Source organism: Cucumis sativus, chromosome 7 (genome assembly GCF_000004075.3).
Source record: "Cucumis sativus cultivar 9930 chromosome 7, Cucumber_9930_V3, whole genome shotgun sequence".
Classification (NCBI taxonomy): Eukaryota; Viridiplantae; Streptophyta; class Magnoliopsida; order Cucurbitales; family Cucurbitaceae; genus Cucumis; species Cucumis sativus.
The window spans coordinates 4,495,790-4,514,134 of record NC_026661.2 but is presented as its reverse complement, the minus strand read 5'-3'; the positions used below and the strand labels follow the sequence as shown (position 1 = coordinate 4,514,134).

Here is an 18,345-nt window from a genome sequence, read left to right as displayed (position 1 = left end):
TGCAATATGTAGAAAATAGATGGCATGAGCTATTTTTTTCTAAATAGTTTTATCATTTGATGCAATTTTTCTCCAAAATTTGAGGGAGGTCGAGCTTTCACCACTGATCTTAAGCCTCAATATGCTCTTAAGCTCGCAAAAAGGGAAGGAGAAGTATCTTCTTCGGTGGATCCCTCTTGTTCCTATTTAGTCCCCTTCGTTTCAGAAGAGGTTTCTATTTCTACATCTGTTTATTCTTCGCTTTCTGAAATTTTTTAGGGTTCTTTCCGTTGAATGGGTAAGAGTATTGTGCTAGACGCATGTAATAAATAAGATAATTACTGAAGATGAAGATGAGAGCTATACAATTTCTCAAATGGTATAATTCATAATATTAGAGACATAATTTGAGAACATGAAGTAAGTGGCACAAAGATTTAATACCCAAATCTCCCCATAACTTTGATGATATTGAGCATTAATCCTTATAAGAAAATCTCTAAATTAATACAAATTAAGACCAAGTAATTTTCATTTATTATATGGTTATAATAACTAGTGATCATTAAATCAAGAAGCACCAGTGGTCTAGTGGTAGAATAGTACCCTGCCACGGTACAGACCCGGGTTCGATTCCCGGCTGGTGCATTACTTTTTTGTTACCATATAACTTTTAAAATACATAGCCACCTTGAATTAAACCCATGGAATCAAATAAACCACAATGAAAGGTGCACCCAACATGGCAGGGTTCTTTACAGGTACAAGATACTCTTTTGCGCACTTGAACCTCGTCTCTATGAGGCAAACACTGCGGCAGCCATGGATGGGTTGGCGATGAGCTGAATCGGAGGGAGTAAATGGAACACTAGAGGACTCTGTATCTTTTTCTCTTCCAATTTTCTTCTCTTTCAGTCATGGTTGGGCAATTGGTGAAGGGAGTAATATTGGATGATTCTGTACTATTTATCAATTCTAATGCCCATAATCCCAATCATTCACTACGACCCACTTCCGATGCTCTCCTCCGCCACCTCCGCTATTCCATGTTTCGAACGGTATCTCCCATTTTGCCTCTGCATGCTTGATTTTATCTGGAATCATGTTCGTTTTGTTTATAAAGTTTGAGTGTACAAGTGGGGTTGATGTTCTTCGTTTTCCTTATTGTGATATATATTGACACATTTTCCATTTGGCCGTAACTCATGAAATTGAGGATGCTAGAGAAAGAAGACAAATTTAGAATTAATGTTAAACTAGTCAGTGTTTTCTCAATACTCTCCGAATCATATGTTCATTTGGTTCATAGGATGGAAGATATGCATTTTTATTGATATGAAATTGGGAGTGCGTAAACAATAGTGTTCAATCATTATTTTAAAGTGCAAAGCTGATAGATTGGTGTAGCTGGCTTGCTTGTCTAGAAGAGACAAAAAGAAGTGATAGAGGAAGAATTGTTTTGTAATTTGTACAAACCCCATCAAATGATCATAGCATTCCCGCGTTATTACCCCTACCTCGAGAAAAATTGACCTTCAACTAATAACGTCAGCAGTTATTGTCTGATCAAGTCTGTGATCTTCCGCACCAGCCCGTTGATAAAAACTGGGGTGTATGCTGGGGGAACTTAGTTCGATGTTTAACTGGTGATAAACCGAAGCATACTATGAGCTTCCATCATAGAGTAGAATAATTATACTTTGATCAACTTTTGTTGTATAAAACTCTGTTTTTTAGGATATCATTTTAATGTTTGACCTGGCAACTGGTTTTCATTTTGTCAGGGAATTTCTTCCAGGCTGGACTCTTCAGATTGTAAGGTGGATTTCATTTTACTTTGTTTGGAACCCCCGTCCCTTAGCATACTATGAGTTCGCATCACAAGAGGAGAGTGATATGATATGTTGACATAATTCTACATCTAGGAAATTATTGCAACACTCAAATAACATTTAAATAGGCTGCTCTCTTTGAGAAAAGAAATCATGTTGCTTGTTGGTAGCTGAATTTCCAGAAGTTCCAATATTTTTTGTTGTTAGCATTTTGATGTCTAAAATGACTCTTCTACTACCTACTATGCAACATGCAGACATTGTTACTATTATATAGCTCCTGATACAAATATCATCTTGTTATAGGATATTATCAAAGAGAAAGCAGAGTCTCACTCAATCCATTGCTTCTCATTGAGTGCATTTTTGACAGAAGATGATATTAATGAAATCATGCTATCTTGGGGGGACATTCGCAACTCTATCTTGTATGTCATCTCAAGTGAGAAGAAGGATGATATCAATCACCTGATTGATCAGGGATGGCTTGTTGTTGTTTTGAGTGAGTACAATTGTATTCTTTTCATTTGACATTCATGGTTTCTTACCTTTCTGGGTTTATCTATTAACCACAGACATGATTCTTTCGTGGCTTCTTCTTCCAGAATGAGCTACTAGATTCAAAGTTAAATTATCATGGAAGATGGATTAATGTTGTAAAAACAATTCTTTTAGAGTATTTGGTTTGAAAAGAGCCAATAAGCTTTGAAAGAAAAGTCTTAGATTGGTTTGAAAGGTGAGATTTGCCAAGTGCTACTTGTTGAATCTCTTTCAAATCCTTATACTTTTTTTATTTCTTTAATGGGTATTTATAGTTGCTTTGGTCAATGATTGTCTTTGAGTTCTAACAATGAGTAGTCGTTTCTTTATTAAAAAGGAAAAAAATAGTTGAAACTAAAAAGGAAGACAAATGGTAGGGCTCCTTGGACAGCCAATCTTTGAATAAATTCTCCATGCGCATTTGATTGTCAACAGCCTTGAATTTCTGTAGCGTGGGTCTCTTGGGTGAGAATTGTTAAGCCAGTAACGCAGATGATGAACCATGTCCAAAGCCTTGCATGTTACCATTAAAATTCCATGACTGAAATGATGGATGGACCATACTTGGTAAATTTCTATGGTGTATTTTTCAAGTGGAAGAAACAAAGAAACTGCTGGCCCACATGACCTCCATTGAACTCTCCTGTACTAAAAGTTCTATTCTTCTCAAGCCACATTTTACACAAGATTGCCAACAAATTATGTTGGTAGTTTAAACTTTAATGTTAGCTATGACATATCCTATAATTAGTTGGAATTTTTTTCTGCTGCTATATGCCTACTTAATAAAACAAAAATGAGATGGGAGAAATGATTGGTTTTTTGTGCTATTTTAGGTTACTCAAACAACATAGTACAATAACACTTTAATGTGATGTGGTTGACTTTGGTACTTTGCTTTCAGATGTTCAAGATGACAGTGCATGTGAAAATTTGGGAACGGTTTGTATTAGCAAACTAGAAGAATTGCCTTTGAGTATTTGTCGCTTAAATAGGAAGGTACTCCCTCTCCTGTCCTTTTGTTCTGATGATATTAGATTCATTTTATTATGCTTCTCTATAAAGAAAATGGGAAAATCGGATTATCATGTCTACGAAGCTTAGGATTATTAGTTCAATATACTTCTTGAAGGTGTAAAAAACTATTTACCGACCTTTTTCAGTAATTTACATAGAGCATCAATTGAGGAGATTAATTTAGGTAAAAGTTTGGGGTTTTAACTTTGCATGCGAAAATATAAAAAAAACCCAATGAAATCATAAAGATAGCAGTAGAAACCCTATGTAATTTTGTTGATTCAATAAAAGCCATATATATATGTGTGTGTGTGTTGAAAAGGGAAGACAACCCCTGCAATAACACTAAAAAACCAATGTAGGAGGAGGGAAAATAATCTACTTCTTTGAAGCCATGTCAAGGCCTGACGTGGCTACATTAGTCCTCTTGCACTATATATACACACACATATGTTGGCCTTCTTTGAAGCCATATCAGTCGGGCTCCATTAGTTCTCTTGCATTATATCTATCTATCTATCTAGGATCAATAGGGATAAGCGTCAGTGTATAGGTATTCATTTTTCTCGGAGAAGCTTAGGAGTTGAGTTGGGTTGAGGGGTTGAGTTGTGAAGTAGGTTATTTTCCCTCCTACTTAAGGCTCCCTTTTGGAAAGAATACAAGGCTGTTGTGTTTTTGGAATTTGGTGGTTGATAAGGTTGGGAAAAGATTAGCCTCTTGGAAGAAGAGTGTCTTCTCCAAAGTTGCTAGACTGACTCTTATTCGGTTTGTTCTAAGTGGCATCCCTGTCTACTATTTCTCTCTGTTAAGAGCCTAATTTGGTATGCAAGATTATCGAGAAGCTCATACATAATTTCCTATGGGAAGGGATTGATGAAGGGGTAGAAGTGTTGAACTGGTGAGAAGTTTTAGAAATTGGAAAGTCAAGGACTCCAAACAAAGCCTTATTGGCTTAAGTTTTGGCGTCTTTCCCTTGAGCCTAAGACTCGTATGGCCCTGATCCTTTTGAGTGGTTATCAGGTGGAGTTGTTAAAGGCACCTCCAGTATTTGTGAAAATATATTTCTTATGAGCTGCCCTCTTTTTCTTGCCATGCCGATTGTGCAGTGAACGTTGGGAAATAACATACCTTTGGGACAATTAATGGGTGGGGTATAGAGTCCTTTGCACTTTATTTCCCTGTCTCTATCACTTGTTCTCCTCCCATTAATGACCCTGATTTTTCTGCTTTATGGAGGATTAAGATTCCAAAGATGGAGTACTTTTTTTGGCAAGTTTTATATGGATAAGTTAACACTTTGGCTTGGTTGTTAAGGAAGTTAACCTCGTTTGTGGGGATTGATTTATTGCATTCTGTGTCAGAAAGTAGAGGACGACCTGGATCCTATTATGTGGAGAAGCACGTCTGCAAAATTTGATGAGATTGTTTCTTCCAAATCCGAACTTTTAGTACAAAATTAAATCACTAGAAAATTGCCTGACACTAAAATTTAGGTGTCAAGGAAACTCGTAAAAAATTAAATCCTAGGTAGGTGACCATCATGAATTGAACCCTTGACCTCTTAGCCATTTATTGAGATTGCCTCTTTTTTACCACTAGGCCAACTCATGATGGGCATCATGTTAATCTATATGCCTTATAGCAATAGATAACTACATATTGTTCCATCATTGTGTAGATTTTTATTTTATTTCATTATTATTTTTTCAATCAAATCTAGTATTCTACATCTCTTATCGACCTCTCCAATTCACATTGCTAACAGGCAGTTGACTGTAGCATCCTTGTAGTTGGTTACACAATGAAGCTTTCACGTGAACTTGATTTTTCCAAGGTGAGCGTTCTTATATATATATATATACACGCATTCTTCTAAATTGATTGTCTTAGAAAAAATATGATTAATCCTTGTGTTGTCTATTCATTTTCTTAATGAATTGGCTCGTTTCCTTTAAAAAAAAGAAAGAAGAACAGAAAAGAAACAATATGATTGATCCTTTCTATGGTATTGTTTATGTTTATTTGGAAAAGTACTTTAGTACAGGTATCACTTACCAGAATATATGTGCTTCATGGGAACTTAGTTCCTCTGTTACTTTGTACCACTAGAATCATTTTTACTCCCTCTTTTTTAGATTCGAGAATGTGGATTTAACAGTAAAGCTACTAGATGGGTCGATTGTCCACTTTTTTTTGTCACCATTGTTCCCATTCCACAGCCCACAGTCCAAACGTTTAGGAAATCAAGCATTCACCACATTCTGCAGCTCTGTCAAAAAGAGGTCTTCTAATCCCCAAGTCCTAACTTTGTTGATCACTGACCCAACAGTCAACAATTGAAACATCTTTTTTAATTATAATGGAATAAATATCCGGGAATTTGGTTGCCAAAGGTTCTGCATCACACCATTTGTCCTTTCAGAAACTTGATTTGTCTTCTATTTCCCACCACAAAATCTACAAAACTGAAAAAATGTTTGTCCTTCATAAAATCTGACCACAGTTGCTATCTTCCTTTTCTTTTAGAAATTTTCGAAGCCCCCCATGATTAATCCCATAGATAGCACAAATAACTTTCTCCACAAGTTTTCCTCCTCATGGGTGAATCTCCACAATCACTTGGGGTACATCAGAAATACCCTTGTGCTTCTTCCTTATGTTCGTTTTTGCAACCTGTAGGTTATCCCTTTGTGCTCGTTTTTAGTTATTGTCATGCAATGAAGTAATTTCTTCCTTTTATAGTTGAAGTTTGATTTTCGATCTAACTTGCATTCTGTTCACAAACAGCACTGCAACGTTATTTTAGTGCTTGCTAATTTCTTTATTGCCGGACTTCTATGTGTTATTTGTATTCAGTTGGTTTGAAATTTATACATTTCTCTGAATGTTTCAGAGGGGTGCCTTTCCTCTGTATCCTACTGACAATGGGTTGATTTTCATGCCCCTGACGTTTGATCTCCCTTTATCATCTCAATTGTCTGAGGTTGACGTGATTCTCCATAAAGCAACAGATGAAATTCTATATGTTGAGCTTAGCAACTCTTCTGACCTCTCTAACAAAATAACCTACTCCAGCAGAATGCAGGAATTGCAGAGGTAACATGAAGATTTCATTGAATCATGTTATTCAATAAAAAAAAAACATTTCCTGGAATTATGATACTTCTATTTTATATGAAGTGGTGATGTCACATATTAATTGTGGAAGGCGAAGACTATGGGGTTGTCCTTTTTATATTGTCATTTTCATACATTTTTTGTTTGTTTTCTTAAGAAATAAATTCTAACAATTTGATATACGAGCATTGCTTGATTGCATGACAAAAGTGTATTTTGGGATGGGGTAATGCCGTAATGTCAAGAATGGTTCTAAACATCATTAGGGTACTGAGACTATGCTAGTCATTAGCCAAAGAGTTTGTTAGTAGGAGGTAGTCGGTTGTAAAAAGAAGAAATGGGAGAATGAAGGTAGGCAATAATGGTGGTTTATGTACTTTTAATACAATTTCAAGGCACTAACAAACTCCTGCTGACTTACACTTCAATTCATGACTAATGATCTTTCCCTCCTTAATGATGTTCCTAACAAACTCTTTTTAATTAATTCTTCATTTTTATGCTCACACAGGTATATTGAAGTCCACCCAGATTTATGCGTAATTGACCCACTTAATAATATAAAACCTGTATTGGATCGGTTGGAAATTCAACAGATTCTTCTCGGGCTGGAGGCTCTCAAACCAAAAGGCTGCATAATCAGGGGTCCTTATTTTCTCAAGGTCTTATTGTTTTCACGTTTCTGTAATATTTGAAGGAATCAAGGATGTTAATCTAATGTCGATGATTCTTACACTTCTGTCAGAAGAAAAAATAAAATGTTCTGAGTCATTCCTCGGTAGCCTCTTCTTTTGGAAATTTTAGAACAAAAAGAAGTGATTAAGACGTGCATTAAATTTTGTGGATCCATGTTTCGTCACTCTGCTTTTTGAGAAAATCAGCATGTGATAGATAATTTGAGGGGTTTGAAAATTCTTACTCCAAGTGACCTGGTATTCTGTAATCTATAAGTAAATGCAAAATGAACTGTTTCGTTTGGTCCTGTCCTATGTTGTGTGGAACGTGTGAAGTTTCTTTGTATTAAACTTATGTGAGTGGTGCCTAACTATGCAGGTTGGTAATTTTAACGAGGATAACTTGGTGCAGAAGCTATCTGAAGCTAAACTATCTCTTCCTTGTATAGTGAAGCCACAAGTTGCGTGTGGAGTTTCTGATGCTCACAAAATGGTATTTATGTGTTTTTTTATGTTTATTTTTTATTCAAAACACCCCAACTAAATGAAGGGGCAGCTAAGTAAAATGTGTTTATATGTTTCTTCAATTATTAATTTGATTTCTTGTGTTGTAGCAGCAGAATTTTTATAAGAATCATTTGCTTAGTAGAAATTTTTTGACAGGCAATCATTTTTGATGTTGAAGATCTCAAGAATTTGGATGTTCCTCTTCCAGCTATTATTCAGGTGAGAAATCTCATGAGACCTTTGAAGAGTTATCCCTTTGACCTATGTTTGCCTGTTACCTTATATTCTTCTTGTGGTACACTGATTAAACACTTTTTGGAAATTGTCGGTGCTGAAACTGCAGGAGTACGTGGATCATTCATCCACTCTCTACAAATTTTATGCACTAGGTGAAAAGATTTTTTATGCAGTTAAGAAGTCTACACCAAACAGAAGTATATTGATGAATTTACGCCAAGGTGTTGGACCATTAGTCTTTGACAGGTTGCACTTCTGCTCAGTTACTTCCTTTTGTAGATAGCTATAGTACATCTTACTTCTTAGGATAATGAAGTCAATATCACATAACATTATTGCTTTTATGCACAGCTTAAAATCTCTGCCCATTGCCAATGAAAGCCAACAGCATTTAGATGGCAAAAGTTCTGATACTAATAACAAGGACCTCAATTTTGAGCTTGTCGAAAATGCTGCCAACTGGCTTAGGAGAGTACTCGACCTTTCAATATTTGGTTTTGATGTCGTTGTAAGTAAAATTCTTCCTCTTCTTTGCCTTTATATTGTTCATTTAATATTCTTTTTCCTATCTACCTTATGGGAGAGGGTTGGTTTGTTTATGTTTTTTTTAAACGGAGACAAGTCTCTTTATTAATAATGGAATTAGAAATGGAAAAAGAGACTAACGCTCAAAGTACAATAGAGTTAGCAAAATAAGAAAAGAAAAAAAACATCCAAACAAACTGCCAATACAAGGGAAAAAAATCGACCAAAACAAACAATCGCAAAGAACAAGCTAAAAAGACGAAAACCAACCGAAAAAGTGAAACTAAAACAGAACCAAAACGAGAAGATCTGAATACAAAGCATAAGGAAATAAACCTCTCAAAAGAAAAACAAATCTAGAGACAAGCAAGAAGATGCAACTGGCGATCTCAAAGCTATCATGCCAAAGTAGTCCAAAACCTAGAAGAGGCATGGAAAAATCTTTCAAAATATCAGCATCAGCAAAAGGTTGTACTTCCTTTTGCAACACCTCAACACCCCATGTTGATCTTCAAAGGCAAAGTTTGATGTTCCAATTGAAAACACATCCCCCATGCCAGTAGTAAGTATTAAAAATATTACCAAAATATTTCTCCCGTAAGCCCCTCTGATAGATTCCAGCACCTTTTTCGACCATAACATGATTCATGATAAACAAGATAATCTCTTAGAATAAACTAGAGAAATATTAGAAGAGCAGCCATAGTTTCTACAACCAAGACTTCCAAAGATTATGTTTAATGATTTGTTTATGTTTAATGATTATATCCAATCAAGGATGTTGGCTGTTGGATCTGTCAATGTCTTCTGCTTGTTTTGTTGGAAGATGATTTGGTTGAAAATTGTTTCAGGTTGAAGACAAGAGTGGGGATCATGTAATTGTGGATGTAAATTATCTGCCTTCTTTCAAGGAAGTTCCTGATGACATTGCAATACCTGCTTTCTGGGAAGCCATCAAGAACAAGTATGAAAGCATAAAAAACTCTAGCAGTTAAAACTGTTTCTTGTTATCTTGTGAGCAAATTTGTATTTTGAGGGTTATCTAAATAAAAATTTAACTCGTTATGGTTTGAAATTTCAAGATTTTAAAAAGAGAGAGAGTAATTTCAAAACACTATTTGATTTAAATCTAATTGACTCTTTTATCCATATAGTTTTGCAGATAATCATAAAATATTTGGTTAACAACACAAACCCTTAAACTGGATTAAATGGAAAAACAAAAGAACGTATACATACAATATATAAATTAACATAAGAGAGAGATTGGATTAAAAGAAAATGTATATGGTGTAAGAAAAATGACATTTGTAGTCTCTGAGTTTTTGGATATGTACCCGTCTGGTTCACTTTTTAATCCTCGTGTTTTTAAGGATAGGTAACCGTGAAGTGGTAATTATCTTTTAATGCAAGTTTGTCGATCATTGATATTATTGGCACCTTTTTCTTTAAAAAAAAAAAAGAAATTGGAGGATGAAGAGAGGTAGAATAGGTAGCAATTGAAGTCGAGGAAAAGATAAGATAATTTTTTATAGTTCTAATGTCATCGTCATTTAATTTTTTTCTTTAGATCGAAGAAGAAAAACCAACATTTTGTCCTCATGTACGCATTGGTATATGACTTTTGATATAAGATTTGATCAACCGTACGGACGAAGAAAAACCAATATTTTGTCCTCATGTATATGTAGTTGATCAAAATTATGTAATATTTGAATGTAAAGAAAGCATCGAACTAAGAGAATAAAAAAAAATTGATGATTGATTAGGAGAATTAAGTCATTACAAATTTGCAAATTAAATTTAAATGGTTACATTTGAAGATGTAGTAAAAGTTATTGAATTAGAAAATTGAAGAACCAAAAAATTGTTCTAACAAAATGATGAACCCCAAAACAAAAAGAAGAAAAGATTTCCCAGTTGTTGTTGAGACCAAGACCGAGACCGAATTTAGCCCATATTCGAAAAAGTGGAAGAAGCAGTGGAATTCTTGGAAGAAATACTTTTTCCATGAAGATTTCCGCTTTGTAAACACGACGATGTTCGTAACGATTCCATTTCCGCACTCAAAAACACTGCCGATCTCGACAATCCTGGATATTCCAGTGGTAGATTCGGCAATGGTGATTTGAAGTTCAGCATGTCGATCACCTGTTTGATGGAAGGTCTCACACGGAAATCCGGCTGAGCACAAGCAAGTCCCACGATCAACAGTTGTTTCATCTCTTCTCTCTTGAAATTTTGCCGCAATTTCGGGTCCGCAGCCTCCTCCACACTCCTTCGGTAGTAATCCCAAACCCATTCAACCAGTTTTATCAAACGTCTCTTTCCGTCTTCTCTCGCTTCACCTAGGGCTTGTTTTCCGCAGGCGATTTCCAAGCATACTATGCCGAAGCTGTAGATGTCGGATTCTTTACTTGCCACGCTGCTTTCCAGGTACTCTGGTGCTACATAACCTTCTGTTCCTCGCAGTATGGTGGTTATTGATTGTTTTCCATGATCAACGAGCTTAGCGAGTCCGAAGTCGCCGAGTTTCGCGTTGAATTCGGCGTCTAATAGGATGTTGCTTGATTTTATGTCTCTGTGTAGAATGTATGGATCTTGTTCTTCTTGTAGGTAATGTAGTGCTAAGGCTAAACCTATTGCGATTTTGTATCTGTGATCCCATGTTAGGAGGTTATTTTGTTGAAAGAGGTGGAAGTCTAAGCTTTTGTTAGGCATGAATTTGTAGACTATGAGATATTCTTGGTCTTTACTGCAGCAGCACCACCCAATTAGCTCTACTAAGTTCTTGTGTCTTAATTTGCTAATTGTTTTCACTTCTGATGCGAATTCTCTTGACCCTTGATGGAGGTTGTTTGGGGTGATTCTCTTCACTGCCACATCAAGTTCCTTGTTGTCTAGGAACCCTCTGTATACTTTACCAAAGCCTCCTTGTCCCAACACATTTTCATCACTGAACTTGTTGGTTGCTGCTAATAGGTCTTTATATGAAATCTTCCTTGGCCCTGTTTCGTTTTCAAAATCTTCCTCTTGGTTCCTTCTCATGCTTTTTCTTCTGCTAGTTCTCTTCATCCATACCCCAAACCAAACGAACCCCAAAATTAGAAAGAGTGAAAGTGCCACGGTGAAGATTATCCCGAACCATTTCATGTTGATTCCTTTCTTGGAGTTAACAGGAGAGCTAGCTGGTTCAGTTGTGGTAGTAACATTGACTTCAACTTGTAATATAGAGCTGAAACTCCATGAGCTAATTGTATGAATCTCGAAGAAAGATCCGGTTGATCCTGAAAAGCCAATTGTTACCCATTCTGGTAAATGCTCTCTCAAATCAATATTGAATGTGAAGGTAGAAGAGTTTGTTGGAGAAACTTCAGAATCTCTTTCATCAACCAAGAAAACAGTCAAATTATGGTAGCTTGAGTTGTAACTTATTGCTGCTTTAACTTTCCCACCATTTTCTATGTCACTCCACCACCATGAAGTAGAGCTTAGAGATTTAACATTGTCAACATCAACGCCGACGTGATTCTCCGATTGATCCCATGCATTTGTGTAGGTATCAAACTCGACAGCAACAAAGTTGGCTGTTGGAACCACATCTGGATCACTCTTGTTGGAACTCAAGAGACCAAAGTTGCCACCTCCTGAGTGAGGTGGAAGCCTTGATTCCACAGGGGCAATGAAGAAGGCAAAGCCGTCGCCATAAGTGCGACTGTGCTGTGAGTCAATTGTGAAGGTGAACTGGGTGGTGAAATCTGCAAGATTCCTGTGGCCACTCTCCCAAAGATGGAAAGGATCTCTGTAGGTTGCACGACCAACACTTCCATTGAGAGGCATGTCTCTCTGGTTCATGGTAAGCTGAATGACATTGTTGGAAGGGTATGTATCTCCTTCATAATGAATGTCGTGGTCATTTGGGCCGAAATCAGTGAGGTTGAATGTTAAGTTCTCATAAGAAATGATGGCTGAGACTGAACCTGGGTTGGTTAGACTCCAAAAGATGTTAGAGTAGCATAAGATGAGTAGAAGACAGCTTGGAGAGGTGAGAATTGAGACCTCCATGTGAGACATGGATGAAGAGACGTAAGAAGGAGAAAACTTGAATTTATAAAATAATTCATTCTCGGAGAGAGAAGTGATGTGAACAAACAGTGATGAGGAGCTATGTGGAAAAAAAGGGATTGGGGACCGGGGTACAGCAGGGTAATTGGCTGGAGCTCTTGATTTTGCCCAACAATTTTCCAAACACAAAATTGACCCTTTGGAATTTTCTGTTAAGTCGTCTCATTTCTAAAAGTTTACTTGAAAATAAATTCTCATGAAGTTCAAGTAGACTCTCAACAAAACAAGCTAGAACTGTCAACTTCAAATACATTTGCATATTTTGACATGAATTCTCCATTTTCTGTTTGATAAATTGTACTTCCAACGGGCGAGGACTCAAAATGAGATTGTAGAAATCAGCAGTAACTTGATCGAGAAATGGGAGTTTGTAATGGAGACCAGCCACAGATCCATGTAGGGGCCAGGAGGGCACGTGGTTAACAAGGTCCCTATGTGTAGTGTTGGTTCTGGGCTGTTTCTGAATTACACTCAGCCATGTTCGAATCCCACCTTCTGCGTTTTCTGAATTGGTCTTCAACGATTTCTTGTTGTAGCATTGGTTTTTATAGCTGTGTAGTGTGTGAGTTCTCGAATAATGATGTGAAATAGAATAAAGAAACTTGCAATCTATTACCAATTTAATATAACACACTTTGATGTCTAATTTGCTTCTTTTGTTCTTGTTATGTTCTTATTTTATAATATGTTATAGTACGAGTCTCTACCACTTTGAAAATTTTGTAGAGGTTGGAGTCAATTCATTGAAACACAAAGAACAAAAAACTGGCAAGAATTATCATATTTATAAGGTATTTAGAATTTAAAGTTCAAATCGAACTTTGACAAGTACTTGATTCTAAAAGTACACATATATATGCATGCATTTTCATATCTAAATTATTGTAATTTAAATTGTTTTGACAATGTGTGCTGCTATTTAAGTATGCATGATATATTTAAAGTTGTTGCTATTTACCTTCGGTTCTAAGTTCCTGTTGATTAAGCATAATTGTTCTTAATTTTTGACATAGTAGGAAATGTGTGACATATTTTTGTTGTGTTAAACAAGAATTGAACACAATTACATATATATAATTTACGTTTTGTATACATAGAGTTATGCTTCTTTTTCTCTTCTTTTTTTTTGTAATAAGCGAGTTACGTGCAACTTCCTTTCTATCTTGCTCTTGTTTGATTGAGAGTTTTAATATGTGATCTTTTAGTTAAAAAAAACACATACACATTAAAAGTCTCGTTTGGTAACCATTTAGTTTGTGTTCTTGAGAATTAAGTACTATGACACTACTCAAACTTTCTTCCTTTGGTATCTAAATGGTTTTTACTTATGACACTACTCAAACTTTCTTCCTTTGGTATCTAAATGGTTTTTAAGTTCCTTTGGTATCTAAATGGTTTTTAAAAAACCAAATCATAATTTGAAAACTAAAAGAAGTAACTTTCAAAAGCTTGTTTGTTTGCAAGAACAAAATGGTTATTAAGGGAACGATACCTAAATAATTAATCACAATTATTCTATATTTTTTTGTAGCCACCGCTGGCCTTGTGAGTCAAGGGAAGACCAAGCAAAAGCATATAATCAAGGCACTTAGCTGTGAACAATTTAATCCTAATATTCAACCCTTCCAACCTTTTTGAATCCCCACTTTATGAGACATTTTGATTTTGGATGGTAGTAATAAAGTATATCACTTCAATCATTTTCATGTCCCATTCCAAAATTTGCCCAATATTTGGTTCGGATTTTCCAGTTTTATGTATATAAAATAAATGAGTGGTGATAGTATAGGCTCTTAATTATTCAATTTTGTCACAGTAGTTTTGGACATTGCTTGACTTCCTTCTCCGCCGTGTGTATTCTTTCAACTTTGAGGACAAACATGAACACAAAACATCCAAAACAGAGAAATCAAACTTCAAAAAAAAAAAAAAAAAATTATGTGCATGAAATTGAAATCAGTAACTTCAAAGAATCGAAAATCTCCAATCAATTGATGAAATCTTAAAAAATTCTTGGACGGTTCAAGAAATTGAAATCGGTAAACAATTGAACCCAATTGTAATTGAATTGAGAAATCAAAACCTTCAAGGTCGATCTACAAGAAACACCATCAAAATCTTCAAGTGTGGGGAACTGTGAGGGGAGAGAATAGGTAATGGGGGCTTCGAACTTCATCACATGAATCGCTTGTCTTATTGATGGTCTACAATTTATATCTGGATGAGCCACACCACAGGCCAACAAGTCAACAACCATCAAACACTCAATCTGTTGTTGCTGTGGCAGTTCATCCTCAAACCTTCCATTTCAAGAAGCCTTCCATGGCCATAAAGCTCCCAATCCCACTTGACCATCACCATTTACCATTATCTGACTACTCTCTGTGTGTTTAAATGATAGTCTAGCATATGTGGCATCAACCTTTGCATGCATGACTTAATCTAAAGCCGCCATTTGGATCATGGAATGGTTCAAATGTTGATCAAACATACAGAGAGCGTTAAAAACAACCATGTAGTAAACGCAAATTAGCATTCATGAAGAGAAGTTTTTAGCAATTAAGCTAAAAAATTCATCTAACTCTGAAATTACAAGAATTTAGTATAACATGGCTTCTGTAGAAAGAACCATATTAACTATTAAGAATGCAGGAATACATGAAATACTACACGAATACACGAGGGAAATTAAAGAAGAAGCTGTTATATGGTTTTTCGTCATGTCTTCAAGATGGATTTGACCTCCAACAATCTTCCATCGCTCCTGCATCAAGGTGTGACTCCAAACTATGTTCTAAACACACTCTCTAGGCCTCAAAACGTCACTGCCATAGAGTCGTAGAGCGTCACAATGCTGCCCTGTTTTGGGCAGTTCTCGGTGTTTTTCTTCCCTCCTTTTCATGTTTTGCTCGGTTTTGACTTCTTTTGCAAAGTTGGTCCATTTGAGCTCTTTTTGCTCTTATTCTTGATCTCGAACATAACTCAGGTAAATCATTGAAAAACAACATCAAATCTAATTAAATCGTGCACAACCAACTCTAAATGAAAGACAAATAAAAGCACTTTTTAGGTGCTTTTCAAGATTCACAATATGTTATTAGCCGTGTGTTGACTTGTCCTTGACACAAATGATAGAAGTATTAGTGATATTAAAGTATATCGTTCATATCTAGGTTCTTGAAAATTGATTTTGGTATATCTACAAATTTTTAAATTTGGTAGATTGAGATATACTTTCTTTTGCCTTATTTTCCAATTTGTACATTGACCCTGTTTTCCACAAGTCGTTGGTTGAACAAAGAAATTTCCTCGTCCACTCCATTAATTTGCTTGCCATCGTTATTTCTTGTAAATCCTTTTCCTAACATTTTCCAAATGGAAGATTTTCCTCTTGGGATTGGACTAACTTAACAGATCTTCTTCCCCATCTGATCTTTCTCTACTTCTAGCTCTAAGCAGTCGCCCATGGCTGCACAAAATAATCTTCTCATTCATTTGTTCTTTCTTGTTCCATTTGCAACTTCTTTATCTTTCAATTTCACCTCTTTCAATCAAGGTAATGCCGACATGATCTACGACAGAACATTCCCAACAAACCAAGTAATTGAGCTCACTGGAGACTCATCAAACAACAATATGAATTTTGTTGGACGAGCTACGTATTCGCAACCATTGCATCTTTGGGATGAAGGCTCTGGAAACATGTCAAGTTTCCAAACTCATTTCTCCTTTGCCATCAATTCAAGAGGAAGAGCTAACTATGGTGATGGCCTTACCTTCTTCTTTGCTCCCAATGGTTCTATCCTCCAGGCCAACATCTCAAGAGGCAGTGGCTTAGGTATTGGCTATGATCCCGAGTTATGGAATGGGACTGCCACGTTTTTTGCAGTTGAGTTTGATATCTACAGCAACAATTTTGATCCACCTTTCGAACACGTAGGTATCGATATTAATTCGATGAAATCTATTGCGTATTCGAGATGGAAATGTGATATCATGGGAGGGAAGAGGAATGATGTTTGGATTAACTATGATTCCGATACTCATAATTTGAGTGTTGTTTTTAGTGGGTTTGAGAATAATAATACTCTGTTGCAACACCTTCACCATGTTGTAGATTTGAGGTTGAATCTACCTGAATGGGTTACTTTTGGTTTTTCTGCTTCTACTGGATATGAATATGCAACTCACTCTGTATATTCTTGGTCTTTTCACTCAACCCTTGAGTTGACCCTTGAACCAACCTTCACTACTGATCCCAACTCGGTTGCAAGTGCCCCAAGTCCTGGCCCAAGCTTGCCTCCAAACAATAATGATGGTAGCACTAGCAAGACAGGTCTAGAAATTGGATTGGGCATTGCTGGAGGAGTTATCTTTGTGGGTGGGTTAGTGATCGTTTGGATTATTGTTTGGAAGAAGATGGCAGCGATGAAGAACATAGAGGAGGAGATTATGTTGGATGACTCCGAGTTCGAGAAGGGTAAAGGACCTCGACGGTTTTTGTATAAGGAATTGGCTCGAGCAACGAACAACTTTAAGGAGGATAAGAAGCTTGGCGAAGGAGGATTTGGTGGGGTTTATAAAGGTTTCTTAAGGGAACTGAACTGCAATGTTGCTGTGAAGAGAATATCAAAAGGGTCTAAACAAGGGATAAAGGAGTATGCATCTGAGGTGAAAATCATAAGCCAATTAAGGCATAGAAACTTGGTTCAACTAATTGGTTGGTGTCATGAGAAAGACGAACTTCTATTGGTTTATGAATTCATGCCAAATGGAAGCTTAGATACCCATCTTTTCAAACCAAACAATTTCCTGACATGGGAGTTAAGGTACAAAATCGGTCAAGGAATTGCCTCTGCTTTACTGTATCTTCATGAAGAATGGGAAATGTGTGTGCTGCATAGAGATATAAAGTCAAGTAATGTGATGTTGGATTTGAACTACAATGCAAAGCTTGGAGATTTTGGGTTGGCTAGGTTAGTGAACCATGGCAAAGGTTCACAAACAACTGCTCTTGCTGGGACACTCGGTTATTTGGCTCCTGAATGTGCAACAACAGGAAGGGCTACAAAGGAAACAGATGTGTATAGTTTTGGGATTGTTGCTTTGGAAATTGCTTGTGGAAGAATGCCATTCAATCCCAATGTAGAGGAAGAGAAGATGGTTATGGTTGAATGGGTTTGGAAGCTTTATGGCTGTGGGAAGGTTCTAGATGCAATTGACTCAAAACTTAGAAAAGAAATTAGATCATTTGGAGATGAGGAGAAGATGATGGAGTGTTTGATGGTGGTGGGTCTATGGTGTGCTCATCCAGATAGCAATGCTAGGCCTTCAATAAGGCAAGCCATTAATGTGTTGAACTTTGAAGCACCATTGCCAATTCTTCCTTCTCACTTGCCAGCACCCACTTATGATTTTAGACCAATTGCTTCTTCATCTACTTCATCTTCAACAACTCAAAGTGGCGTTGCTTCTCTTGCTAGTAATAGTTCCAACTTATAGTCTTGGTTAAGGTTTTTCTTTTTCTTTCTTTAGATAGTTTGTTATTCAAATTATCTTATCAATAATAGAAGAGTCTCTTAGCCTTTTTGGTATTGAGGTAATTTAAAGAGAGAAACAACGAGAACAAACACCAACCCGAACAAGCAAAGAACCATATCAAGCACTTCCTAGGTCCCTAATCAAACAAAATGATTTTCTCTTTAAAACCAGCTTGCTAATTTGTAGATATTTCGATTCACTTTTCTGAAAACAACGCAGAGATTAATAGTATGAAACCTGTCAAAATTTAT

At 36.3% G+C, this 18,345-nt stretch overlaps 3 protein-coding genes and 1 non-coding gene across 5 annotated transcripts; 3 read left to right on the top strand and 1 right to left on the bottom strand.

Moving 5' to 3' along the window:
• Positions 1-556: 556 nt before the first annotated feature.
• On the top strand, positions 557-627 carry TRNAG-GCC. Its single transcript has one exon. It is a non-coding gene; the product is annotated as a tRNA-Gly (tRNA).
• A 65-nt stretch (positions 628-692) lies between these two features.
• LOC101205169 (inositol 1,3,4-trisphosphate 5/6-kinase 4) lies at positions 693-9,577 on the top strand. The gene is made up of 12 exons (XM_011660539.2): positions 693-1,037; positions 1,764-1,799; positions 2,118-2,313; positions 3,256-3,350; positions 5,134-5,202; positions 6,262-6,464; positions 6,997-7,147; positions 7,539-7,652; positions 7,823-7,885; positions 8,010-8,149; positions 8,255-8,411; positions 9,280-9,577. Exons 1-12 carry the CDS (start codon positions 897-899, stop codon positions 9,421-9,423), a joined length of 1,509 nt encoding a protein of 502 aa, XP_011658841.1. The 5' UTR covers positions 693-896; the 3' UTR covers positions 9,424-9,577.
• A 587-nt stretch (positions 9,578-10,164) lies between these two features.
• Positions 10,165-13,178, bottom strand: LOC101209022 (L-type lectin-domain containing receptor kinase IX.1). The gene has a single exon (XM_004137024.3). It carries the CDS (start codon positions 12,500-12,502, stop codon positions 10,379-10,381), a length of 2,124 nt encoding a protein of 707 aa, XP_004137072.2. The 5' UTR covers positions 12,503-13,178; the 3' UTR covers positions 10,165-10,378.
• On the top strand, positions 10,571-18,325 carry LOC101208779 (L-type lectin-domain containing receptor kinase IX.1). Of its 2 annotated transcripts, XM_031888821.1 has the most exons (3): positions 10,571-10,711; positions 10,797-10,864; positions 14,085-18,325. In XM_031888821.1, the coding sequence occupies exon 3, from the start codon at positions 16,019-16,021 to the stop codon at positions 18,053-18,055; it is 2,037 nt and encodes a 678-aa protein (XP_031744681.1). In that variant the 5' UTR covers positions 10,571-10,711; positions 10,797-10,864; positions 14,085-16,018; the 3' UTR covers positions 18,056-18,325. The 2 variants fall into 2 exon arrangements, with proteins under 2 accessions (XP_031744681.1, XP_004137071.2); XM_004137023.3 differs by lacking the exons at positions 10,571-10,711; positions 10,797-10,864 and adding an exon at positions 13,191-13,344.
• Positions 18,326-18,345: the final 20 nt, after the last annotated feature.